The 27,036-nt window shown below is 44.1% G+C and overlaps 1 protein-coding gene across 1 annotated transcript in view; it reads left to right on the top strand.

Annotated features, from left to right (window-relative positions):
* The window catches only part of STXBP3 (syntaxin binding protein 3), a 73,990-nt gene extending 57,084 nt beyond the window's left edge, over positions 1-16,906 (top strand). The window contains exons 17-19 of the mRNA XM_040359845.1: positions 2,176-2,261; positions 11,750-11,898; positions 16,610-16,906. Coding sequence (XP_040215779.1) covers positions 2,176-2,261; positions 11,750-11,898; positions 16,610-16,704 — 330 coding nt within the window. The 3' untranslated portion in view covers positions 16,705-16,906. The remainder of the gene's footprint in view (positions 1-2,175; positions 2,262-11,749; positions 11,899-16,609) is intronic.
* Positions 16,907-27,036: the final 10,130 nt, after the last annotated feature.

Here is a 27,036-nt window from a genome sequence, read left to right on the forward strand (position 1 = left end):
GACAGTAGAGTAGGATAAAGGAGGAAGAACAGAGAGGTGCCCAATCAGAAGGGGGCACCCAGCGGTGGGGGGGGGCAGGAGAGGCAGGCACGTCCGGACAAGCCACTAGTCTTTTAAGCATTTAAATGGATACGCATCCAGTATCTACGCCTGTCCCAAGCCAGCTCCAGAACACAATACGAATGTAGACGTTCCCTTTGCGCACACACACCCACTAAAGACCCTACACAGTTCAAAGGCTTTAACCCTTTACAGATTCCATTTGATTGGCGTAGTATGTACTGTTTATCAGCCTATAGATCCTTGAATTGCTGTCAAAACAGTTGGCTGCACATTGGGACATTTTTTACATTGGAGCTGAATACCACCCTTGGATTAATCCAATATCTTTATCCCTTCCCCCAATTTACTTACCCCTCCCTGGTATCCCCATACTAGCAGTCGGCTAGCTGTTTACAGGTATATTGTTTCTTTTTTTTTTTTTTTTTTTTTTTCCAAAATATTTTATTGAATATTTTAGCAATACAGAAATGTAATACAAGTACATTGCAATAAATTTTCGATGAAGAAAAAGCAAATCAAGATTATGTGAATTACAACATAGACCGTTATATTATGAACAGCCAAATCTTAAACAGTCTAATCATAGACAAAAAGTTGAGGCTAAATTTATTGAGCATCCATACAGCTCTTTAGAGAGAACATTCAAGTGTGTATATATATATATATAAAAAAAAAAAAAATAGGGAAAGGGGGAGGAGGGAAGGATACTAAAAGGGTACACTCCACCCCACACGTCCCGTAAAGGGAGCAATCTGTGAGGGACGATAGGGGGGAGAAAATAAGTCGGGTCTATAACATGACCCAGGGTAGTCATCCAGAGTTTTGAACCATTATGATCTAACCCCCCCCCTAAGGATTCTCTTGTAGAACCCGGGGGAATCTATATTCATCTTATATCTATAGTAACTTTTTACCCTAAATGGTGAAAAAAGGGGGGGTAAAGCATGGGTTGGAGAGGAAAAGGAGGTGCAGGGCCTGGGATAGAATAATGAAGAGTAGAAGGGTGACTAAGTAGGTGCAATGCCTGACCTCAGGGAGTCTTTGTAGTGTAACCAACTGTCCCAAGTAATTCTATATTTCTCATGTATGTCCTTAGCTTGGTGTATCAGCCGTTCCATCTCCTCTATTTTGTTGACCCTTGAGTACCATTCTTCTAGCGTTGGGGGGATTTTAGATTTCCAGTGCAAGGGAATGCATTGGGTTGCTGCATTCACAAGATGGAGTGTTAATGAATTCCGGCACTGTGATTTTGGTATAGGAGTGTGGTGCAATAGGAATTGCGCTGGGGAGAAGGCGATCTGCATGGTAGTGATTTGTACTATACTATCATATATCTCCTTCCAAAATTGAGCCAACGAGGGGCAATCCCACCAGATGTGTAATAAAGAGCCTTTCTTCCCATCACATCTCCAGCAGTCTGGAGAAACCGCTGGATAAATTTTGTGGAGTTTTTCGGGTGTCCGGTACCATCTGGTGCAAAGTTTGTATCTGTTCTCCTGTGCTGAGACGTTTATGGAGCCCTTGTGAGTGTAGTCCCAGATGCGGTCCCAATCCCCGTCAGAAAGGGCAAGAGATAGATCAGTATCCCAAGCCATGCGTATGTTAGAGCTAAGGGCCGCATCTGGGACCAGCAGGGAGTACATTTTGGAAATCAAGTGTCTTTGGGGTTCTTTGGTCACACAAATCTTTTCCAAAGGGGAAAGATCTCTACACCACCGTGATCGCATATGGGTAGACCCAAAAAAATGTTTAAGTTGTAGGTATCTAAAGACCGTCAGATCAATGTGTGGGAGCACTGAATTCAGATCTGTGTACGTAAGCAGATTACCATTCCGAAAGAATTGATGGGCTCGGAGCGTTTTAAGGTCATATTGTTTCTTTTTTATATGGCAGTCACTTTATATCTAGCATATATTTTTTCTGTAGCCTACATGTTTCCTCTTTATATACTGTATAATACAAAATTAATATACGCTTTTTTGTATCTTTATATTTGAAGATTGTAATAACATTATTGTAAAATAAGATAATATAGTTTTCATATCTTCTTTATCTGGTTGTTTGATGGCATTATCAGAATCGGCAATGGTTTTACCTTTCATCTTTGTACAGGACAATATTGAGAACAAGTTAGACTCCAGGGAATGGCCATACTGTTCAGAGTGTCCTTCAGCTTGGAATGGTTCTGGGGCAGTCAGGTAAGTGTAAGCTTATTTCATGCCAGGTAACGTGACCATTTTTTAATGCTTGCGTCACCATTACCTTTATGGAACGCATACAAGCTATATTGAGGCATTTAGAAACCTGGCGAGTTGTTGTTACGATTATTCGTACTAATCATATAAAGAACATTGCTTCAGTGTGGGCTCTTATTTCACTCTGTCTCTGCTTTTATTAGAACTTGGAACACTTAAGAACAGAGGCATAACTTCATACGAGTATCTGACACATTGAGAAAATATGGGAAAATTAATGTTTTGGTTTGCGCAGTCTTCTCTCCATTTGAGCTCTCACACTCAGTGTTTTCTCAATCTCCTCATGATGGGCAGCCTCACTGACTAGTAAAAATGGCAGACCAGAGTTATGTTTTTGAGCTAGAGAAAGACCTTAGTTTCTGGAGCACTGTGAAAGTAGGAGTCATACACAGGGCCGGATTCCAGACAAGGCCAACAAGGCCAGGCCTTGGGCGGCAGTGGGTGCAGGGGCGGCACTGCGGCTGAGAGGAGAGGACACTTTCACTTTCATATCGGGAGTTCCCCCCTGTCATGCAGATGGTGAGAGGAGAAAAAACAGAGGGAAGAGGAGGTGAGATAGTTCTTGGCAGCAGCAACCCCCTGCTGTCATTTTGTCATTTTTGGCAGCAACACCCCCCCCCCCGCTTCTCAGTGTCCTGCCGAAAATGTCCCCCCCCGTACTGTGCAGGCGGGGGCGGCATTGAAGGACCCGGCCTTGGGGCGGCAAAGGGAGTAAATCCGGGCCTGGTCATACAGGTGGCTAAATTTTAATCTTCCAGTTTAATTTGTGCATAATCATTTAGTATCTTCAAGTAGAATTTGCAATCTGTTTATGGACAGGCAACTTCATCATTCAGAAAACTGCAATTTTTCATTAACTTGAAGATATGCAACTGTAATTTTTCAATAACCTGAATATATGCACCCAGATTCCCCAGTCTGCGGATCATACCGTTATTGAACTACAATTGCCTGTATTCTGGAATTTGCAAGCAGGTACATCTATCCAAAAATGTGTGACTCAGCACATTCTCCTGAATTCACCATGAATGTTATTGAATTAAAAAAAAAAAAAATCATAGAGACTTAAAAAAAAAAAAAATCTTGAATAATTTTTCCTGTACTAATACTGTTGCATAAGCAAGTTTAACTGCTTTCCAACCTCTCTACGTGTCTTTATACGGCATTGTCAGGAAGCAGTTATACAAGGATTGTGCCTACAGTCATAATCCTGGTATCAAAATTTGGAGCCGGTGATGGGCTTTACTGTAACAGTAAAGCCCATCACAGAGGAAGGGAAGGTAAGTGCAGTATCTCACAAGTGAGTACACCCCTCACATTTTGTAAATATTTTATTAGATCCTTTCATGTGACAACACTGGAAAAAATTACACTTTTCTACAATGTAGTGTGTGTACATCTTGTATAACGGTGTAAATTTTTGTCCCCTCAAAATAACTCCACACACAGCCATGCCTAAACCGCTGGCAACAAAAGTGAGTACACTCCTAAGTGAAAATGTCCAAATTGGGCCCAAAGTGTCAATACCTAAACCTCTTGGGCATGGAGTTCACCAGAGCTTCACAGGTTGCCACTGAAGTCCTCTTCCATGCGCTCCTCCACCTTCTGTTTTGAGGATGCCCCACAGATGCGCAATAGGGTTTAGGTCTGGAGACATGCTTGGTCAGTCCAGCACCTTTATCCTAGGCTTCATTAGCAAGGCAGTGGTCGTCTTGGAGGTGTGTTTGGGGTCGTTGTCATGTTGGAATACTACTCTGCGGCCCAGTCTCTGAAGGGAGGGGATCATGCTCTGTTTCAGTTTGTCACATTACATGTTGGCATTCATGGTTTCCTCGAAATGTAGCTCCCCAGTGTGTCAGCAGCACTCGTGCAGCCCCAGACCATGACACTCCCACCACCATGCTTGACTGACTGTAGGCAAGACACACTTGTCTTTGTATTCCTCACCTGGTTGACGTCACACACGCTTGACACCATCTGAACCAAATAAGGTTATCTTGGTCTCATCCGACCACAGGACATGGTTCCAATAATCCATGTTCTTAATCTGCTTGTCTTCAGCAAACTGTTTGCAGGCTTTTTTGTGCATCATCTTTAGAAGAGACTTTCTTCTGTGACGACAGCCATGCAGACCATTTTGATGCAGTGTGTAGGGCATGGTCTGAGCACTGACAGGCTGATTCTGACCCCCCACGCCTTCAACCTCTGCTGGCAGCACTCATACGTCTATTTTCCAAAGACAACCTCTGCATATGACACTAAGCCCGTGCACTCAACTTCTTTGAGGCCTGTTCTGAGTGGAACCTGTCCTGTTAAACCACTCTATGGTCTTGGCCACCATTCTGCAGCTCAGTTTCAGGGTCTTGGCAATCTTCTTTATAGCCCAGGCCAGCGTTATGTAGAGCAACAATTCTCTTTTTTAGATCCTTAGAGTTCTTTGCCATAAGGTGCCATATAAAATATTTACAAAAATGTGAGGAATGTACTCACTTTTGTGAGATACTGTATTTACCCTCCTCTCTGTGGCGAATAAAGCCAGAAAAAGCCTTTTTCTGAATGTTCCCTCCCTTTAAAGTGAACTCCACTTTTGTTGAGAAAAAAAACATACCCCTCTGGGTGATCTATGTACATTACAAGGATTTTAACAAACTGTTGCAGATTCCTACCTTTTTGTTCTGAAGAAATTGCTGTTTGTACCTCTGTGCCCCTATTCTGAGTGAGTCTAATGGGAGTGGTCTTGTAATTATCAATCAGCTGCAGAGCGCTAATGAAGAAAGCTGCTTGACCTGCATCTCTTTAGACGTGTTCCTATTGGGAGTAGCTCACCAAAAATGAAATTTTTTGTTTTGCGGGGGTTGCCTGAAAAATGTCTTGTATCTTAGTGCAGACTTCTGGGAAAATCGTTGAGCCAATCGCACAAGCAGGAAACGTTGCTGGGGGGCGTACTGTACACATTCTGTGTACAGAACACCTCCAGGTAGCCATATTGCATTGCATTTTCAGAAAATGAGAGCAACTGCAGATTGAAAAGGAATGGTCATTTTTAATAATATTCAATTACAATATGACTTGTGTCACAATTGTATACGCTATATTAATTTATTTGCTTTTTTTTCTGGACTGGAAAAATAATTAGAGAGTGCAGTGTTGTCGAGGACCCTGTTCTGCTGGAACAATTAAAGCTCACCCCTTCAGCTGTTGATACCCTAGAGAATGTACTGCAACAAATCTTTAGGTTGACACTGCTCTCTGTGCATATGTGAAGAATTTTGTGCTGGTCTGGATCCATGACGTCCTGGGTCCAATATGTCCTTTCTAGGGGCTATAAAATAGAATTTCAACTACGCCCCTTCGTGCACTTCTCTGTATCGAGAGTCTTCACAAAAGTCATTGCTCCTCTCGTGGGCCTGCTCAGATCTCAGGGCATCCAGGTCATGGGATACCTGGATGACCTTCCACTGAAAGATAACTCAACCATAATCCTGTGTTCCAACATACAAAAAGTGATCCACTTCCTGATGGCTGCTCAACCTTTAAAAAATTCTGCTCTCCAGCCTCCCCATTGCCTGGGACTACTTGGCGGGCTGGTCCTTGACATGGCCCAGGCAAACATTTTACCATAAAAAAATGTCTTCTCTGAAGTCAACTGTCAAGCTGTCGGGTTGATCAAGCATCTCTTGGTTTGTTTCTGGATGATGATTTTCACTTCTGTATCAGGTATCTCAGCCTAAAGGATAGTGGCATTGCTATATTTGATGTTCCCACCCTACTCAAGGCAAGAAAATCTACTTCTCTTAAAGTCTACAATTGTACCTGGGGAGCCTACTTTGGCCAGTGCAAAAGCGAGAACCTCAACTCCTGGGAATATTCTATTCCTTGCATCCTGGCCTTCCTCCATTTTGGCCTAGACCAGCATCTGGCTCTTAGGACTCTGGTACAGGTTTCTGCCTTATCCTTTCTTTTTCCACTATATACCTTTTATAGAAGGAGTTGCTGATGTTAACCCCCCATTCTGACTTCCTGTGTCTCCATAGCAATTGAATCTGGTACTTTCAGTTCTTAAAAAAAAAACTCTATTTGAAACCTTTTTGGGATATCGCATTAACAAATCTCATGAGTAAGGTAGCTATTTTGGTTGCCATTACCTCCACCAGGCATGTCTCTACGTTGGCAGCTCTTTCTTGCAAGGAGTCTTTTTTTCTTGTCTTACATAGGTATAAGGTTGTCCTGAGACCCAGACTTGCCTTTCTCCTTAACCTAGCTTCTCCTTTTCACTCCAATGAAGATAATGTCCTCCTTTCCCAGTGTACTGCCCCAAAACACACCCAGGAGGTTTTAATCCAGTGTATTGCTTGGGGTTGTCCCATGGTCAAGGACTTCCTGTCCTGCACTGTAAAATTTTAAGATAATGGGGAATTGTGACTTACCTGTAAATTCAATGTCTTGGAGTACATCACAAGACACATGTCCCTCATCTCTGTCTTCTGTTTTTTCCTTCTTTCTTTTCACAAAATTGCAGTACCACAAAGTGGGTGGGGTTAAAAGGGTGCACTGGGGGTGTTCTCAGCAAAGCCTTTGAAATTGACCAATCACCTGAAGGTAGCAACATATAACCCAGACTCTTAGACTTCCTGTCCTGTACGCCACAATATGGACTTTGGGACTGTTTGGCCGTTTCCTAGCACTGCAGCGCTGTATCATTGGTGTTCTAAAAGGGGCAGAATGGCACCTTTTCGCATGTGTCTGCCATTTTTCTAGTTCCCTGGTTATAGTGACATGTGCTTCACAGACCCCTCCAGATCAGTACAGCCAGTGGTTCAGCTACCCTGTCACAGCTCCTGCTTGGCATAGCAGCTTTCAGCACTTGTGCTACTTGGGTGTTTTGGCCTGTGTCTGCACACCTGTCAGCTGGGTGCCCATTCCCGTAGAATATAAAAGGCCTGCAGACCCTCAGTAGGCCATGGCAGAGAAGTGGGTGCGGTAACAATTGGGTCAGCCCTCCAAATTTCCCTATCGGTGAGGGAGGACCCTCTGCACAGCTCCCAAAGGGTCTGAATACATCCATTATCTGGTATTTTGTCTGTCTTGGGCACAATCCTCCATTTCCCTTGTATCCAAAGAAGGACATTTTTCTCCACCCATTCCTGGTTTGTAAGACCAGGTCTCAGGGGTTTTCACTGGTTTGGACTGCCTAGGATGAAAATGTGGGTGCTCTCCTTCCCTCTTTTCCCCTTGTGCAGGAGGATCGGGTTTAAGTGGATAATCCTCAAGCTGAGGAAGAGGAGGAAGCAGTGGAGGATAGAAAATCCTGTACACAAGACTCTCCAAAGATGTGTTTGGGGCTGTCTCAGACACAGAAGACCACAGTTGGCTTCCTAGCAGAGGGTAGTGCAAACTAACTTGAAGTTGCCAGTTTCAGAAACCTCTTTTCCAAAGTTTACTGGATTTGGGTTCTGACGACCGCCAAATCTTTTCCAGTGAAACACATGCTCTGTGCCAGAGAATTGAACCCAGGGGATTCTATCTGACCGTTTCTATAAGATTTTTTTAAAGCCTTAAGTGTTTCAGTGGATTCATCGGAAAATTCTGTACAACAGCTTTCACTGGTGGGACCCTTGTCTGTCCGTGTGAAAAGGATCCTGTAGCTCAAGTGTTATTTGGCAGAACTCTGCAAGAAACAAATTAGGAAGCTGCCCTTTTGAGGCTCAACTATTGTTTGGACCATGCTTGGATGCCTTTAGCCAAAAGGTGACACTGGCTAAAAGCATGCTCTTACCACTAAAGAAGAAGACAAAGGTCACAAGTCAAACTGCGATGCCTGTGGAATCCAAGGAGAGTTGCCTATATTCTGTAAGCAGCCAGGCTCAGGCTTTAAAAGCAAAAGACTTTGTCCAAGCAGAACTGGGCTCCCATCACTTCTAGCTCTGGAGGCAGGTCACAGTAAAGGGATAAACCCCCACTTGCGTGAGTAGGTCAATGTTTATCAGCCTTTGCGGCTACATGGACTCAGTAACTTAGACGACATGCAACATGGTGTCTAGAGAATACAAACTGACGTTTCACAGTTTTCCACCTCCATGCATTATGTACTGAATTGATATCTTTTGGAGACACAAAAAGGAGTGTTTTTTTTTTTTTTTTCACCTCCTGGAAGGGCTTCTGTTCCAGAGGTCATTACACCAGTACCAGAGGGGAATATGTCTTGCATCAGTGGATATCAAAGATGCATAATTATACTTTTGATTTTCTATCCTAGTGATTTCTGCTATTCACAGTGGAGGATCACCTCTAACAGTTTTTGGTGTGGCCCTTCTGCCTGTCCACAGAGTATTTACCAAGGTGTTGGCTCTGGTTCCGAGATTATGGAGGACCCCAATGTTTCACTGTTGTGGGGTACCTTGATGACCTGATTGATTGGGACCAACCAGCGCAGTAGCTTAAAGTCAATGTCCAGCAGATGGTACAAGTTCTGGAACGGTGCACTTAGGATTTGAACCTTCATAAGTCGGGCTTGGTTCCGACACACTGTTTGAAGTACTTAGTCCTCAACATGGCAATGGTATTGGTTGGAGGTGTTCGCAGAGATTTGTCTTCCTCACCTGTTGCACAGGATAAAGATGGAGGACATTCTGGTGATTCTGATTGGCACAAAATTTAGGATGTTTGCATCAAACGAGCCCCGGGCTCTTCCAGATCGGCCAAATTTGTCGTTGCAGGGTCCAATCTTCCATCTTGTTTGCTGTGGCGGTCTTTGATGGCATGACCGTTGAAGCCAAAATCCTGAGAGAAAGGGGTGTTGTCTCTGTAATCCCCCTATCTGCCTCAAGCAGGAGGGTCGACCTTCTGAAAGGTGTAACACCATACATTAAAAGCTTTTCTTTGCCTGGTGCAAGGCTTATAATTTTCAACCTCGCCCGTACGTTGTTGGGTGCGTTGTGGCTTTTTATCTGGTGTTTTAGATGTCTCTGGCCTTAAGTACCATAAAGGGACAGATCTCAGCCTTGACCATTCTGTTTCAGAAAACCTAGCGTCTCATTCCTCGGTGTACAAGCCTTTTGTGTATGGTGTCGTGCAGTTTGTTCTGCCTGTGTGAGCCCCCTTATCTCCGTGGGACCTTTTTAAATTGGCTTTGTCTGTTTTGCATACTTTTCCTATTGAACCTCCTCTGGGAGATTGCCTTGACTCTTAAGTGCAAGGTTGTTGTATTTTGGACATTACCACTGTTCAGAGGGTCTCGGCGTTCATTGCAATTTTTCTGCAGGAAACCTTTCCTGGTTCTTTGCCAGGATAAAGTGATTTTGAGGCTTTTTCATATCTAAGGTCAGCATCCCAATGAGAAGGCGTTTCCCTCTTTGGATGATGAGTGGTTTATCTGAAGTATACAGCGTATACAGCGTTGTTTCAACAGTTTGATTCCCTGTTTGTTCTGCTTGAGTCCTTTGCAAGGGTCCGGCTGCCTATCGATACACTATTTCTAGGTGAATTGTTTTTCATTTCTCAGGCCTGTGGTAATAAGGGCAAGGTTCACCCTTTTATTGTAAGGGCCTAGTACACCAGGAGTGTCAGTGCTCCCTGGGTGATTCGGCTAGTTTTTGGGGCTGCTACGTGGGGACATGACCTCACAATTGCAGGAGAAAAGTCGGTAAAATGCTTTTTAAGATTCATTTTGAAAAGTAGTTTTATGCTTGGAATGGACACCCAGCAGAGGCAGTCAGTCAGTCAAAGGTAAGTGGATTCACACATGCTTGGGACAAACCATAGATATATATTCGAACAAAAAAGTAAAAAACACAAAAATTAAACATTTTAACCACTTCCATACCGGGCCTATTTTGGCACTTCTCTCCTACATGCATAAATCATAATTTTTTTGTTAGAACATTACTCAGAACCCCCAAACACTATATATATTTTTTTAGCAGACACCCTAGGGAATAAAATGCCGGCCATTGCAACTTTTTATCTCGCACAGTATTTGCGCAATAATTTTTCAAACGCCTTTTTTTGGGGAAAAATAATTAAAAAATAACAAAACAGTAAAGTTAGCCCAATTTTTTTGTATAATGTGAAAGATGAAGTTACGCCGAGTAAATAGATACCTAACATGTCATGCTTTAAAATTGCGCACACTCATGGAATGGCGCCAAACGTCAGTACTTAAAAATCTCCATAGGCGTCGCTTATTTTTTTTTTTTTTTACAAGTTACAAATTTAGAGTTACAGAGGAGGTCTAGAGCTAGAATTGTTGCCGGCGCTCTAACGCACGCGGCGATACCTCACGTGTGGTTTGAACGGCGTTTACATATGTGGGCGGGACTTGCCTGTGTGTTCGCTTCTGAGCGCGAGCTACCGGGGATAGGGGCGTTTAAAAATGTTTTTTGTATTATTTTATTTTACTCAACTTCTTTTATTTTTACACTTTTTTTGACTTTTTTTGTTTTTATCACTTTTATTCCTATTACAAGGAATGTAAACATCCCTTGTAATAGGAATCAGTGTGACAGGTCCTCTTTTTATGGAGAGATGCAGGGTCAATAAGACCCCACATCTCTCCTCCAGGCTGGAAAGCATGAGATCATGAAAAAAAATTCACAGATCTAATGCTTTCAGCCGCCATTGCGGCTGTGTTTACATTCCAGGACCCGGGCGTGACGTCATAACATCGCGCCCGGGCCTCCGACGATCATAGAGTCACCAGTCTACCATCTGGTCACCAGTCTACTCTATGGTTTCCATCAGACGCCGGCGGATCGTTTCTCCGGGTCTCCGATGGCACGGGAGAGCCCGGAGAAGCACCGGATGGCGGCGGGAGGGGGGACGTTCCCTCCCGCCGCCTATAAGAACGATCAAGCGGCGGAACCGCCGCTATGATCGTTCTTATGGTGCAGGGATTCGCCGGCTGAAGAGATGGATATCTGAATGATGCCTGTAGCTGCAGGCATCATTCAGATATCCCCACTGAAAGTCCAGGACGTCATATGACGTCCTTGGGCTGGAAGTGGTTAAAATAAAAATGGGCTTACTCGGTGGTTCACGTGGTCTTTTTTACTGTCCTCAATCTCTTCTATGTGTCATCCTCTGTCCTGTGATATACAATCAGGAAACTAGTTATTTTGGTTTACCTGTAAAATACCTTTTCTTGGAGTAGATCACAGGACACAGAGATGCTTATCCTGCTGTCTGTTCCTCATTCCTTGCTACAAAACTGTGTCTTCGCAGAGCTGTAAGAGGCTATGCCTGGGTGGGGATTCTTGCCCTTTTTTTGGCCAGTGTTTATTAACCTGAAGGTGGCAACCTAAACCAAGTAGTGATGAACAGAAAGTCCTCTGTGTCCTGTGATGTACTCAAAAAATTTAGATTTTTAACATGTAAACCAAAAATACTAATATTACACCCATTTTCTCTACCAATGATTTCTATTTTTTGTTTAGTGCCCGACAGAAACACAATACAATAGGCCGTGAAGAACGGAAAACCGTGTCTAAGATGATAATTTTCGTAATTGGAGGGATCACATACTCTGAAATTCGTTGTGCTTATGAAGTGACACATGCCAACAAGTTTGTCCAGGTTATAATTGGTAAGTTATAAACCTTCCATTGTTAGTATATTTTCAAACTTAAATAGAAGCCATAAAGAATTCCTACTTTCCCTAACTGCAGATGATGGGTGTCTTATTTTTGCTCAAGCATGCTAATATCAGGTCAATTGTCCCAAAATGTTTAATGTAGCAGTATGGAGCTGTTTAGAAAACGTGTGGGTCCCTTTTTTCCATTTTGGATACAGCAGGGGGAATGTTTAAACTGCCATCAGTTTTTTTTTTTTTTTTTTTTTTTTTTTTTTCCAGATTTCCTTTTTACTTCCTGTCCTTTAGACACAACAGTAAATGAGAGGAAAAATCTCCAAAATTAGGACAATGCCCCTTTTAGTTGTCACTACTTGAGCGAGTGTTGCTATTGAAAGTCTCCTCTCTTCTTGTTCTGGTAACCACTCAAAATTTAGAATTTTCCCTTCCTTTCAGTCCTGGTAACAGTAGCTAATTACCAGGACAAATGGCGAGTAAATCTTCATAACATGAACTAGACAGCAATAATAATAAAAAAAATTACCAAGGTTTCTAGCCCCTCGCCATTTTATCCAAAACTAAAAAAAAAACAGCCAATGTCGTTATACGGCGGCAGGTCGGCACAAATCGTCATAGCTGTACGTCGGGCCCTTTAAGCGGGATGACGGGTGCACCTGCTGGACAGCGGGTGGCGCCGATGCGCTTAACCGGCAGTCAAAGTGATCGCCGGGCACGAGAGGCGGCAGAACAGGTGTGTGTGTGTGTGTGTGTGTGTGTAAACACACACATCCCAGTTCTGTGAGGAGAGATTGTGAGTTCCTAGTAGATGGGAACCACGATCTCTCATCTCCTTTAGTCCCATCCCCCACAGTTAGAACACACACATAGGGAACACTGTTAACCCCTTGGTCACCCCCTAGTGTTAACCCCTTCCCTGCCAGTGGCATTTTTACAGTAATCAGTGCATTTTTAAAGCACTGATCACTGTATGAATGCCAATGGTCCCAAAAATGTGTCAAGTGTCTGACATGTCCTCCAGAAGAATACATATCGGCCTAAACTGAGGAAAAAATTTGCTTTTTTAAAAAAAATACAAATTGGGGCTATTAAAGCAAAAAGTACAAAATATATAGATTTTTTTTCAAAATTGTCGCTCTTGTTTTTTTCTTTATAGCACAAAAAATAAAAACCGCATAAATGCTCAAATACCACCAAAAGAAGGCTCTATTTGTGGTGAAAAAATATGTCAATTTTGTTTTGGGTGCAGTGTCGCACGACCATGCAATTGTCGGTTAAAGCGACACAGTGCTGTATTGCATAAAATGGCCTGGTCATTGAGCAGCCAATTCTTCCAGGGCTGAAGTGGTTAAAATAGGCATATACTCAAGAGTTGAAGCAAAAGATGCCAGTGAATCAGTTGCAGGAACACCAAACTTTTGCACATGCTAAATGTTGTATTTGTTCCCACATGGAAAATAATAATTTAGCCCTTTTATTTTTTACAATGGTCTATTACCAATTGAGCTCTTTGGATGTACTATTTACATCCAAAAAGTGAACACTTAATCACAAGCCTGTGTGGGTTTTGTTCAGCCGGCGACAGAACTTCAAAGTGAAAGTGATGTGACGGCTCCATAGCTGCCACTCACTTTCACACATATAGCTAAGTGACTCCCCCCTTGTTTAGGGGGCACTGACTGGCAGCTGTTGGGCACTGATTGGCATGTGATGGGCACATCTGATGGAGACTGTGCTGATAATCAATGTGCTGATTATCAGCACAGACACAATCCCCCCCCCCCCCCCCCCCCGCCGACCGGCTCTCCCTGTCAGCGCAAACCGAGGAATGCCGTTTACCACCCCTTACTGGTTCACACGATGATCAATGATTAATCACAGCTGATCATGTGGTAAGAAGGTTCGGTCAGAGGCTCCTTGCCACGATCAGACTGACACGCCGCACTCGCGATCACCACGCTGCTCGCCATCACATGTTATCCTGCTGGATGTCGTATATAACAGGATAACGGAACCACTTCCCGGCCATCACTCTGCTATAGGCTAGGCGGGAAGTGGTTAAACAGTTGCACAAACATCATGTGAAACAAAAATTTGCAACTATCACCTTTTTATTCTACAGGGCCTCCTGTATTGAGAAAATATATAATGTTCTGGGGGTTTAATTGATTTTTATTGCCAAAAATTAAGATTTTTACATATGTGCGAATATTTTTTTAAATTGCTTTGGAGCTGAACTAGATACCGTATTTATCGGCGTATAACGCGTGCAGGCGTATAACTTTAAGAGGTACATTTCAGGAAAACTTTCCACAGCCCCCTGCGTATAACACGCAGACACAGTTTACCCTCTATTTCCTGGGTAAAAAAGTGAGAGTTATATGCCAATAAATACAGTAATCACGTTTATCCCCTGTAGTAGTTAGTTGAAAAATGTAAAGCTTTTTTATGTTTAGTCAGTACAAATAAGGTGGATGGGGGAATTCCCTATCGATTGCCTTCTGTCAAACAGGGACATCCACACACTGATTTGAAATGCATCTAGGTCCTGCTGAACTGGCCAAATTTCTATGGTCCGCTTAAGGGCCCCTAGTTTGACAAGGATTGCTGAAATGTTGCCATATAACTGCATATGGTTTGCATGGATTATTACAGTAGGGACATAGGACTAGGGTCACCTTTCAGAAGCACATATCATTATATTTGGGTGGTGAAAAAAGACCTGCTGACTTGTAAGTTTGTTTTATTAAAGCTTATGTGAGGTCTACAAAAAACAATCGGGCCATTACCCATAATATCAAAAACATCACTGCAATGTTTAATAAAAAAAAAAGCTTCCAAAAACCTGATTTTTTTTTTATTCAGTGGTTATATGATTGCAAGTATCCCATCCTAACAGCGTCACTGTCAATCAAATGGGGGGGGGGGGTGCGGCAGTTGTTCAAGCTGTGATGGTGCAGGCTGATTATGGGACTTCAGGCATGTGGGGAATCTGAGCACTCTTCTAGAGAAGGAAGTACACAATGTGACCAAGCTAGCAATGAATCTGCATCCATGATTACTGTGTTCATCCCAGCCGTGCCGGCGGCACACTCGCGACCCGGTCCTCTTCTCCGTGACCTCTAGAAGAGTATGAAGCCCTGTACACACGGGCGAGAATCCCGTTGGGGGTTGCCAAGCCCTGTGTACAAACGCACATTCAAAAGAACCGCCGTTCTTTTGTATGGCAAGAACACGGTGACGTTATTGACAACAACTCTTGCTTCAACCTACCTATGCCTTGGAAGCTACTGCCCATGCGTCAAAGTCTCATCGAGCATGCGTGGGTTTCCATGGAGGCAGGTAAGCATACACACGCTCGGGTTTCTTGGCAGGAAAACACTGCCTAGAATCCCAACGAGAAAGTAGAGAGCAGATTCTTTATTTTTCTTCTTCACAAACGGTTTTCTCGGCAAAAAGCTCTGCCAACCGTTTTCTTGCTGTTTCTTGCCGAGAAAACCGGTTGTGTGTACGAGGCCTCAAAGTTGGCTGCTCTTTCTTGTAAAGAGCCATATTTGATCATAAGGACAAAGTAGTCCTCATCCAACCTTTCTCCCTAAGGTGGTGTCAGGTTTTCATTTGAACCAAGATGTGGTTCTCCCTTCCTTTTTTTTTTTTTTTTTTTCCAGAACCTAGTTCTGCAGAAGAGAGATTGTTGCATTCTTTGGATGTAGTGAGAGCAGTTAAGGTCTATCTAAAGGCTACTGTTCATATTCGAAAAACTGATGTTTTGTTTGTACTGCCGGAAGGCCCCAGGGAGGGGCAGGCAGCATCGAAATCAACTATTTCCAAGTGGATTTGACAAGTTATTTTTCAGGCTTATGGTTTGAAAGGGAGAGTTCCACCCTTTCAAGTTAGAGCACATTCTACCAGGGCAGTTAGTGCTTCATGAGCAATGCATTATCAAGCCTCAAACTCAGATCTGCAAGGCCGCAACCTGGTCTTCGGTACACACATTAATACATTTTATCAGCTGGATGTAAAAAGGCATTAGGATATCGCCTTGGGGCGCGGTATAGGTCCTCACGTCTGGTGGCGCCCTGCTTTATTTAGGTGTCTTTGCTCCCCTCAAGGGACATTGCTTTGGAACATCCCATTTAGTTATTACTAAGGCTCTGTCCCGTGATGTACGAAAAAGAAAATAGAATTTTTATAACGGCTTACTTGTAAAAATCCTTTTCTTCGAGTACATCACGGGAGTCGGAGTTTCCGCCCCTCTTCTTGGGATACTTATTGTATTGCTACAAAACTGAGGTACTCCTGGTATGGGAGGGGTTATATAGGGGAGGGAACTTCCTGTCTTGGGGTGTGCCAGTTTCAAACACCTGAAGGTGGCCTATATATACCCATCTAGTTATTACTAAGGCTCTGTGTCCTTTGACTCGAAGAAAAGGATTTTACAGGTAAGCTGTTTGCGTTATAAAAATCCTATTTTTTTTTTTTTAAAGTGTCAGTTCTAGCATTCTTGATGATTTTTATAATGCAATACATGTTTTTATCTGAATCGGGAACCTGGTTTTCATTTGATTGCAATGCTGTAACACATCTTTGCATCTTCTGCACCTGGACAGTTGGGGGAGGGAGGGCACAGTTGTGTTTTTACCTTAATACTTCTTTATAGTTCGAGCTTGTGTTTTTGTTTTTTCATTTGTTTATTTTTTATCTGCAGGATCTACTCATATCATCACTCCCAAGAAAATGTTGGATGACATTAAGGATCTCACCAAACCTCGAATCCCTAAAGAAACTTTCACTATAGAGTGAATGTGTATACTCTGTTAATGCATGTACTCTGATTACATTTTGCAAAGCATATCTGCACCTTGTGTTGTCTATTTTTAAATACGCAAAGTGTGTTTTTTTCATGCATTCGGTAAACTGGATTTTGTGGCACAGGAACAATGTCACCCAAAATGCCTTTGCCTTTAAAAACAAACGGTGCCTTATTAAAACTAACTCAACCACTGAAGTTCTCAGAAACGCACTGAAATATAAGCCTGTACAGCTCAATAGTAAAAGTTTAAAACGTTTTAATGTATTGAAATGCGCTTAAAGTATATACTGTATATGTAATTCTGCTCCTAATTGAGGTATATTGTGCAATTTCAATTGTCTGATATACTTGTGTATATTCGATAAATGACACTGCATGGGAGTTTAACATGTCTATAGTATTTGTCTACAGATCCATAGTCCTCAATAGATCCACAGCTGGTGAGAAAAAAAATTGTTTATGTTGTCGTTTTTTTTTTTTTTGTGGCACTGCATATTCAGATTACCCTTCTTGTCAAAGCTTGTACCTCTGCTACCTGGTTACCTTTTAATGTTTTAATACATATTATTTATAGGGAAATATTCATTTTTGTAATGTGCCACATCCCCAAAATGCTCAATACCAAAAAACTTCTTATGGGAAGGACTTTTTAGGCACAAAGAATGAAGCAGCACACGCACATTGGTACAGAATAACAATATATTACACATTTTTTTATTACTCAAAAATGCATTAAAATAACACCAAAAGGCTGCCATTGCAATGGTGCATTACAGATAGATGGTTTATGTGAATACTCTGTGGTCCACACAGCCTGGGATGTTTAAAGGCAGACCCTTATGAGGTAACTCTGTGACGAGCCAACACATTTCAATAAACACTTCCTCAGGGGACAGAGTACTCAATATGAAAGATAATGTAGAAAGGTTCCAATCTTCCTTCCATTAAAAACAAAAGGGTTGGCCAGCTGAAAAATCTCCCCATCATATGATGCATCAGATCAACATATATATATATATATATATATATATATATATATATATATATATATATATATATATATATATATATATATATATATATATATATATATATATATATATATATAATGCAGGCTGTAGAGGTGTCCTCTCTAATCTTCACCTCTGGCATATTTGTACTAAATAGGTGGAAACTGAGGTTCCATATTCTATAAAGTCCTGAGACGCTATATACCAGGCTGAAGTTCTCACCAGCTGAACAGAGAGCTGGTGAGCGCTTCAGGATTCACATAAAACATCATGTTGTAATGTCAGCCCCTTTTTTTTTTTTATCTTCACGTGTTTTTGTTTAAAAAAATAAATGTGTAACACTTTTATACTGTACCCTTTTTAAGTGTGTTTGTGCCTATAAAGTCCCTCCCCTCCCACACGTGTTTTTTTTTTTTTTTTTTTTTTAAGCCAGCCATAAAATTTGTTTTATTCATTTTATTTTGAATTTCCTCATTCCTTCTACCTTTTTATCTTTTTTTATGATTTGATGTGTTGTCAGGCACAGAAGATGAAAGGGAACACAGTTGCTTTGTGTAAACTGAATTTTTTTTCCAGGGACACATTTGAAAACTACATTATAAAATAAAGTCCTTTTTAATTTTAGATTTGCCCAGGTCTTGGTGAATTTATTGATTGTATTACATATGCACTGTTATAGAAAGAAAACAAATTGTTTCAATTGCAGTTGGTGCATACAGTGCCCCTTTAACCCTACCCAACTCTGAGACCTCAGTTTTTTTTTTGCTAATGTCCTAAGCTGATGGACCTCTTCTCCCTTATAGCAAGATCATTGCCTTCACTGTTTAATAGGGCGCTCACCTCCGGAGCTTAATGCAATGCATGTAGTTAGCGGCAGGTTGCTATAGAGGTCCAGGGCTGTGGTCAATCCCTACGGAACCCAGACCCTGAAAGCGCTTCTAAGGGTATGCACACAATGATGGGTGAAGACATGGACATTCCTCACACACCCAGTTTGTGCCACCATTACAGGGAGGGGCAGGATTTTATCTTACCTTCCCCTACAGGAACACTAGCTATGCAAAGCGAGTTAGCTTGTGCCAGTCAGGAAGCCAGCTGAGGACTATTTTAAAATAGCCTGGGCTGTCCCAAAACCCTCACATTTCTGTGAATTACTGAGATTTTTAAACAGATACATTCTGACAAATGTAACTCCACAGAGATCTACATATACACATATATATGGAACAGCAATAAGCCGTGTCTCAACAAAAGTAATGACTTGACCTAGTGTTCCTTTAAACACACACCAGACCTATGTGTACAAACCTGTGCACTATGTGTAATTACTATGACTATCCTAGCTTCTCCCAGAACCTTACAGAGAAACCTGATCTAAGCTAGTCAAGAGGAGGAGGGGGGGGGGGTGGGAGGGAAATCCCAGAGCCTGTCCTGATCAGAAAAGGAGGGAGGGGGTGTGGATAGGAGTGAAACAAAGTAAAAAAAACAGTCTGCAGCGTGCATGCTCCCCTCCCAAGATTTCTGGGCTGCTTGCATCCCCCATAACAAGAATGCATGTAAAAACGCACGGACAAAAAAAACAGAACACACAAAATACACAGAATACGACTCTTTCAGCCCCTCTGTCTGCAGGGCGCTAATTCTTAACCCCTAACCCCAAAAATATTTAAAAAAAAAATACATAAATGTATTTTGTCTATACACATATGTATAATGTAAAAAGAAAACCCTCAGAAAAAAACTTGGCTCCCGTCAACCCCCCCAAAAAAACTCTTAGCTCCTCTTAGCCAAGTGCCCTTGACTCCCTTAGTTAAGTGAACCCCAAAAACCTCTTAGCTCCCTTAGCCAAGACAACCCCCAAAAGTCAACCCCCCAAAAAAACTCTCTTGGCTCCTCTTAGCCAAGTGCCCTTAACTCCCTTAGTTAAGTGAACCCCAAAAACCTCTCTTTTCAGACCAGACATATTGACATGTGCATATTGCCAACCTCACTTAACCCAACACCAGTAAATCACGGATGTTTTAGGAAGGAATCCAGTGACACCATGCACACATAAACATCTCCACCCCAAGACACCGGCTCAGGACCCCTGAAGGGAAGATACTGTCCACCCGCCACCCACAGACATAGACCCGAAACAGCCACATTCAAACTAACAGAAAACATACAACTTCAAACAGAAAACACAGATATCAACCCGGCAGAAGGGACGATGGGTTAAAAACTTTGCTCAAGAACTTTCCCATCTTTAGACTGGCCAGGAGCAACAAAAAGCGAATGAAGGGAGAGAGCCTGCTATACTGCAGATTCGAACAGGGTCTCTCCATTCAAGCTTCCGTTGCGACCGGTCAGATAAAAAAAGCAAAGCCACGTTGGTCGCGCCAAAATGATGAGGATGAGGCCCTGATACAATCTCAGCATTACCCATTCTGCCGTTTGATTCAAATTAATATGGTGAAATGTGCAATCCAGACAAAAAGATTTACAGCTTACCTTTCCAGCTTCTCAGCTCAACAGGAAGTGACTGGGCTTTCCCAGTTAATTGTATTATTGGTAAAATTACATCACAAAACATTATGCATGCTGATTGGTTCATATTATACATTCACACCCATTCTTCCCTCCCCCCCTCCCTGTGACATCTGTAGCACATGGCTCATATTCCAAAGGTCCAGGAGCCATCTTGATTTCAGACAATGGTAGGGACTGTCTAGGAGCAAGGAAATGGAAGTGTATGTTTGGGCATGCAGCCCACATCATCCAGTGTAAGTCTTTTGTGCACTGTTCAGATACAGGCAAAAGTTCATTCAGCTCTGCAAGTTTCCTTCCAAGAGGTCCGAGTGAGAAGGAGGGGGAGGCTTTCCTGTTACAATTGAGGAATTTAGGAGGGAGGGGTGGTTTGGGAGTGGAAGAGTGAAGAGTGGGGGGGATGACATCTGCTCTTAATAATAGTCCTTTTGTATCTCCATTTTAAATGGTAACCTTTACAACCTAATATCTGCATTGCAACACATATGCATAATGCGTAAGAAAACAAACAGTATAAGGAATATAGGAAAGGGAAAACATTTCAGTGATTCTAATAATAAAAAGAATTGGCCTAATTTGAAAATAGGGATTTTAGAATAATCTATCACAGAGGTATAGAGCTAGAATTATTGCTCTCGCTCCAACGATCGCGGCGATACCTCACGTGTGGTTTGAATACCGTTTATATATGCGGGCGCTACTCACGTATGTGTTCGCTTCTGCGCGCGAGCTCGTCAGGACGGGTGCGGTTTCTGGCTTCTAACTTTTTTAGCTGGCTCCTAGATTCCAAGCAAATTTGTCAAACCCTGGTGTGTGTGTATGCGTGTGTGTGTGTATGTATATATATGTATATGTGTGTGTGTGTGTGTGTGTGTGTGTGTATATATATATGTATATGTATGTATGTATGTATGTATGTATGTATGTGTGTATGTATGTGTGTATATATATATATATATATGTGTATATATATATATATATATATATATATATATATATATATATATATATATATATATATATATATATATATATATATATATATATTTATATTAAACACACACACACACAGTTTGTAGACACAAATGCTTCAAGCAAACCAATTTATTATTTTTTTAACCAAAGACATATATTTTGGCTAGGGTTGTCCCGATACCGATACTAGTATCGGTATCGGGACCGATTCCGAGTTTTTTCGGCGGTACTCAGACGCCGATACCCCGCCCCGATACATAAATAGAATACTTGCCGCCGAACGCCGCCCGCCGCCACGAAACGCCGTAATCCGCCGCCATTCGCCGCATCCCCGCTGCCGCCGACTGTGTAATACGGGCGGGAACATTACAGCTTTGAATAGCTGTAATGATTCGCACCACGCATAGACACTCCCCCTCGCTCGGGTGAACTGTCCAATCCCGAGCGAGGGGGAGTGTCTATACGCAGCGCGGCGCCAATCATAACAGAGATTCAAAGTTGTAATGTTCCCGCCCGTATTACAGAGTCGGCGGCAGCGGGGATGCAGGTAAGCGTGACATGGCTGGATGGGGGGTGACGCTGGCTGCATGGGGGGGGGTGACGCTGGCTGGATGGGGGGGGGTGACGCTGGCTGCATGGGGGGGGGAGACGCTGGCTGCATGGGGGGGGTGACGCTGGCTGCATGGGGGGGGGGGGTGACGCTGGCTGCATGGGGGGGGGGGGGTGACGCTGGCTGCATGGGGGGGGGGTGACGCTGGCTGCATGGGGGGGGGGACAATGGCTGGGGGAATACATTGCTGGATGGGGGGTGACAATGGCTGCATGGGGGGTGACAATGGCTGGGGGAATACATTGCTGGATGGGGGGGTGACAATGGCTGGATGGGGGGATACATTGCTGCATGGGGGGTGACGCTGGCTGGATGGGGGGATACATTGCTGCATGGGGGGGGTGACGCTGGCTGCATGGGGGGGTGACGCTGGCTGCATGGGGGGGGTGACGCTGGCTGCATGGGGGGGGTGACAATGGCTGGGGGAATACATTGCTGGATGGGGGGTGACAATGGCTGCATGGGGGGTGACAATGGCTGGGGGAATACATTGCTGGATAAGGGGTGACAATGGCTGGATGGGGGGATACATTGCTGCATGGGGGGTGACGCTGGCTGGATGGGGGGTGACAATGGCTGGGGGAATACATTGCTGGATGGGGGGTGACGCTGGCTGGATGGGGGGTGACGCTGGCTGCATTTGGGGACACATTTTAAAAAAAGTATCAGTATTCGGTATCGGCGACTACTTGAAAAAAAGTATCGGTACTCGTACTCAGTCCTAAAAAAGTGGTATCGGGACAACCCTAATTTCGGCCTAAAGTTATGAGGAGATTCAATTTTGTTTACAGCAGAAAATAATAAAATATTTATTTTTTCTTTCAAAAATTTTGGCCTTTTTTCAATTACATTTGCTGGAACCTAAATCGGTAATGTCGGGCATGGGTGGATGTGCCAGACATGCTAAATACTCTACCTATGGCCCGCCCACCCCGAACACCGCTGGGATAAAGTCGGGTGCGGTGGTCGCATGCGCACTGCCCCAAAAAAAAAAAGTTGACTGGACAACTGCAGCTCCACACTCTGGCACAACCCTAAGCACTATCCACGCTGCCATGCACTGCCAACAAACAGAAGATCTAGGCCCGGATTCACAAAGCACTTGCGCCAACGTATCTCGAGATATGCAGCGTAAGTGCAAATATGTGCCATCGTATCTGTGCGCCGTGCCCACAAACTAAGATACGCCAGAAAATAAGCGTCATCCGACCGACGTAACTTGCCTATGCCGGCGTAGAGTGGGCGCATATTTACGATGGACGTATTTGGAGCTCCCATTGATTTTCTATTCACATATGCAAATGAGGGAGATACGCCGATTAACGAACGTCCGTCCGACGCAGTGCGCGTAAAGTCATACGTCCGGCGTGAAGTTATGCCCCATAAAGGAGGTGTAACTCGGCAGCATCCATGCAAAGGGCTGCACCAGGGAACTCAAGCCAACGTATTTTACGTAGGACGTGAATATGACTAGGCGTAGGTTACGTTCACACCATAGGCAGTGATCCGACGTATCTTAGGCAGTTGTTCCGACCTGATTGTGAGCATGCGCACTGAGATGCGCCCATGGGATGGCGCACGCGCAGTTGGCGAAACATATCTGTCTGGCGCTCGGCCCATTTGCATGGGGTCACGCCTCATTAGCATGGCTCACGCCCACTTCCACTTACGCCTTGGAAACCCAGCGCAGATTTGAGAGCAAGTGCTTTGTGAATTCGGTGCTTGCCTCTCTGCGCTGCGTCGGCGTAGCGTATAAAAGATACGCTACGGCGGCATAAATATGCGCCGATGTCTGTGAATCCGGGCCATACAGTATATCAATGCAAAGAACCCACCACCCAGGGAAAAATAATAAAATAGAGATAGACCACTAGGACTTGGTTGGGCCACACACCCTACCACCTGCACCACCCTCTGCAGACCCACCCTACCACCAGACAGTCCTAGAAAACGCAAGCACAAAGAAACATTACAGCAAATAGCAACTTAATACAAAAATTTAATGTGAAAATAAATGTCACAGGGAGCTTGCTATCTTACTTGCAGTATCAGAAGACACTGCAACATTGTTGCAGTAAGACCGTTTCCCTCTAGTCTAGTGCCAGCTAAAACTCTGTCATTACTAGTGTTGCTCACGAATATTCGCATTGCGAATATTCGACTCGAATATAGCATATTCGAGAAATCGCGCTATATTTCGAATTTCGCGGTGAATATTCGCAATTCCGAATATTCGATTTTTTACAATTTTTTTTTTAAAACAGATCACATCCTAGATATCTCCATCGACGTCTAAAAGCATTGCTGGTATCATTAGAGACCCTGGGCCGAGTAGCTGAAGCGTTCATTGAATTTTCCCGAAAAATCGCAATGCGATTATTCGGCAAACGCAATATCGCGCGATTATTTTCCTCGCCCCTATCTTCCGCATCAGAGCGATTTTTACAGTTTCATTTTTAAAACAGATCACATCCTAGTGATCTCCATAGACGTCTAAAAGCATTGCTGGTATGATTAGAGACCTTGGGCCGAGTAGCTGAAGCGATCATTTTATATTGCCGAATATTCGCAATGCGAATATTCGGCAATAGGAATATTGCGCGATTATTTTCTCCGCCCTTTTGCATCAGAGCCAATCAGAGTTCTCCTTCCACACTCGTCAGAGGTTAGCAACCAATAGGAACCTGCCTGCATGGACATTATATAAGCTCACTCCCAGCACCATTTCATTGCAGATTCAGAAGCTGGCTAGAGAGTGTGGAGGCTGTTTCTGTGTTCCTGTGTCTTTGTTCCTGATTGATTTATATCATCACCAGCATAGTGCTGCATTGCTATTTAGTGATTCCAGTGCATCTTTTCCAGTATATCAACTGCTTTTTTCAAAGCAATAGACCCAAGAGCTTTTTTCAAAGCTACGTTTTGTGCTGTTTTGTTCATTTGTGTTACTGTTTGATCCTGCATCTTCGCTGTTCAGTGATATTTGCTAGAGATTTCAGTGCACATTTTGCTGAGCTTTCTAAAAGAGCTTTTCTAAAAGCTAAGTTTTGTTCATCTTGTGTTACTGTTAGATCTTGCAGGTTCGCTGTTCAGTGATATTTGCTAGGCATTTCAGTGCACATTTTGTTTAGTTTTTCCTAAAGAGCTTTTCTAAAAGCTAAGTTTTGTGTTCAGTTTAGTTAAATTTTGTGTAGTAAGTGTACACACTGTTAGTGTACATTTATTTCATCTAGCTTAGCTTAGTGTGTGTTTAGTGTCTGTGTTTTGTGTTTTAAAAAAAAAAAAAAAAAAAAAAAAAGTTAGTGTTTGTTTAGTGCTTTTTTTTTTCTTTAATTTTGTAGTCCTTGTCTTTGGTGTACTACTTTTCTTATAGTTTAGTAGCTGTCTGTGTACGTCTTTGTCTGCGTGCCTGTCTTGTAAAAAAAACACAAAAACACATTTTGTTCACATTTCCCCCCCCCCCCCAATAAAGTTTACCCCCCCCCCCACACACATATCAGCAATAATGAGCGGCATCCGTGGCCGTGGCAGCAGGGGTAGGGGAGTTACTCCCAGTGCTGGATCGCTGCCAGCACGGGGTACCTCTCGTGCCCCTACTAGTGGTAGAGGATCGGGTGCAAGGGGAGTACGCCTGATCCGGGAGTTCTTCCCATCGGGCAGCCGCCCGATATTGCCATCTCAGGCTGAAGTAGTGGTGGACTACATGGGGCACAGCAGTGCCACTGAGTCGTCGGTCCCGACTCACAGTAGTACCACCATTACACCGGTGCCTGTAGTACCCCCCCCCCAGCCCCCAAGAGTCCAGCATCTTACTGTTCGACAGCGACAGTGAGAGGGATATCTTGGGGGAGGCCATGCATCAGGCAGACCTTCAGCTCTGTCCTGATGGTCAGGACCTTTTTGAAGGGATGGATGAGGAGGATGGGATACCTGCTGGCAGTATCCCAGAGACATCCCTTCAAACTGGTGCTGCTGTTTTGGTGCAGGAAACAGCAGCACCTAGTCAGACCCAGGCGTGGGTGAGGGGACAGCGGAGCCAGGCTAGAGGCTCCATGTCAGTTGGTTCCCTCAGACCAACACATTTCAGCCCTTGGTCTGACATCTCTGGGGGCGAAGAGGGTGACCCATCATGGTTGCCATCTGACGCGTCGGCTCACTACGTCAGTGACGACGGGGAAGGTAGGCACCCTGGTGAAACGGTGCGCCAGGTCACCACCAGGGAGACCATCGTCAGGGTCTCCACTGGTGATGGCAGCAGGAGGAGGAGCAGCAGCAGCAGCAGCAGGCAGCTCCACCTGTGCGCACCGAGTCCCAGCAGGTGCAAGTAAGCGTCACCCCATCTGACAGGAGGGCGGTGCTGAAGTCACCTGTCTGGAATTACTTTACCCTGGTGGCAGACAACCCTACCGTGGCCATCTGCCGGATTTGTAAAGTGAGGGTGAAGAGAGGGAAGTGTTTGGCTCGGGTGGGTACCACAGCCCTGAACCAGCACCTGAGGATAAACCACTGGGCGGTGTTTGACGAGATGAAGCGTGGTGGTGGTAGCAGCGCCACCACCACAAGTGAGCAGGGTACAGCAGCCCCTGCCACATCTTCATCTCTTTCCAGCAGGTCATGCCCCCCCGCTCCCTCGAGTAGAGGTACTGGTACCGGCAGCCAGACCTCTACTTCCACAGCACCCTCCACGTCTGTGTCCCGCACTGCCGTCCGGCGCCAGGCGTCGATTTCAGACGCCTTTGACCGCACCACTCCCTTCCCCCCTGGAGACCGACGTGTGCGTTCCCTCAATGGGCTCCTGGCAAGGGTTATTGCCCAACATCTGCTGCCCTTCAACATAGTTGACAGCAACCCCTTCAGGCAGATGTTGGAGCAGGCCCAACCCCAATGGCGTGTCCCCAGCCGCCATTTCTTTGCCAGGACTGGTGTCCCTGCCCTACACCAGCACATTGTGCAGAATGTAACCCTGTCGCTGGATCACGCTGTCAGCGACAGGGTTCATCTGACAATGGATGGCTGGACCAGCAGGCATGGGCAGGGGCGCTACATCAGCTTCACGGCCCATTGGGTTTCCCTCCGAGGCGTCGGTGAGGGATCGGCGGCAACCGATCTTGTGGTGCCGCCCCGGGGTGTCCAGGGGAGAACTGCTGGTCTCCCTCAAGCCACTGTCTCCGCAGCTGCTGAGCCTCCCAGCAAGCGCCCCC

This window comes from Rana temporaria, chromosome 7, assembly GCF_905171775.1.
Source record: "Rana temporaria chromosome 7, aRanTem1.1, whole genome shotgun sequence".
Classification (NCBI taxonomy): Eukaryota; Metazoa; Chordata; class Amphibia; order Anura; family Ranidae; genus Rana; species Rana temporaria.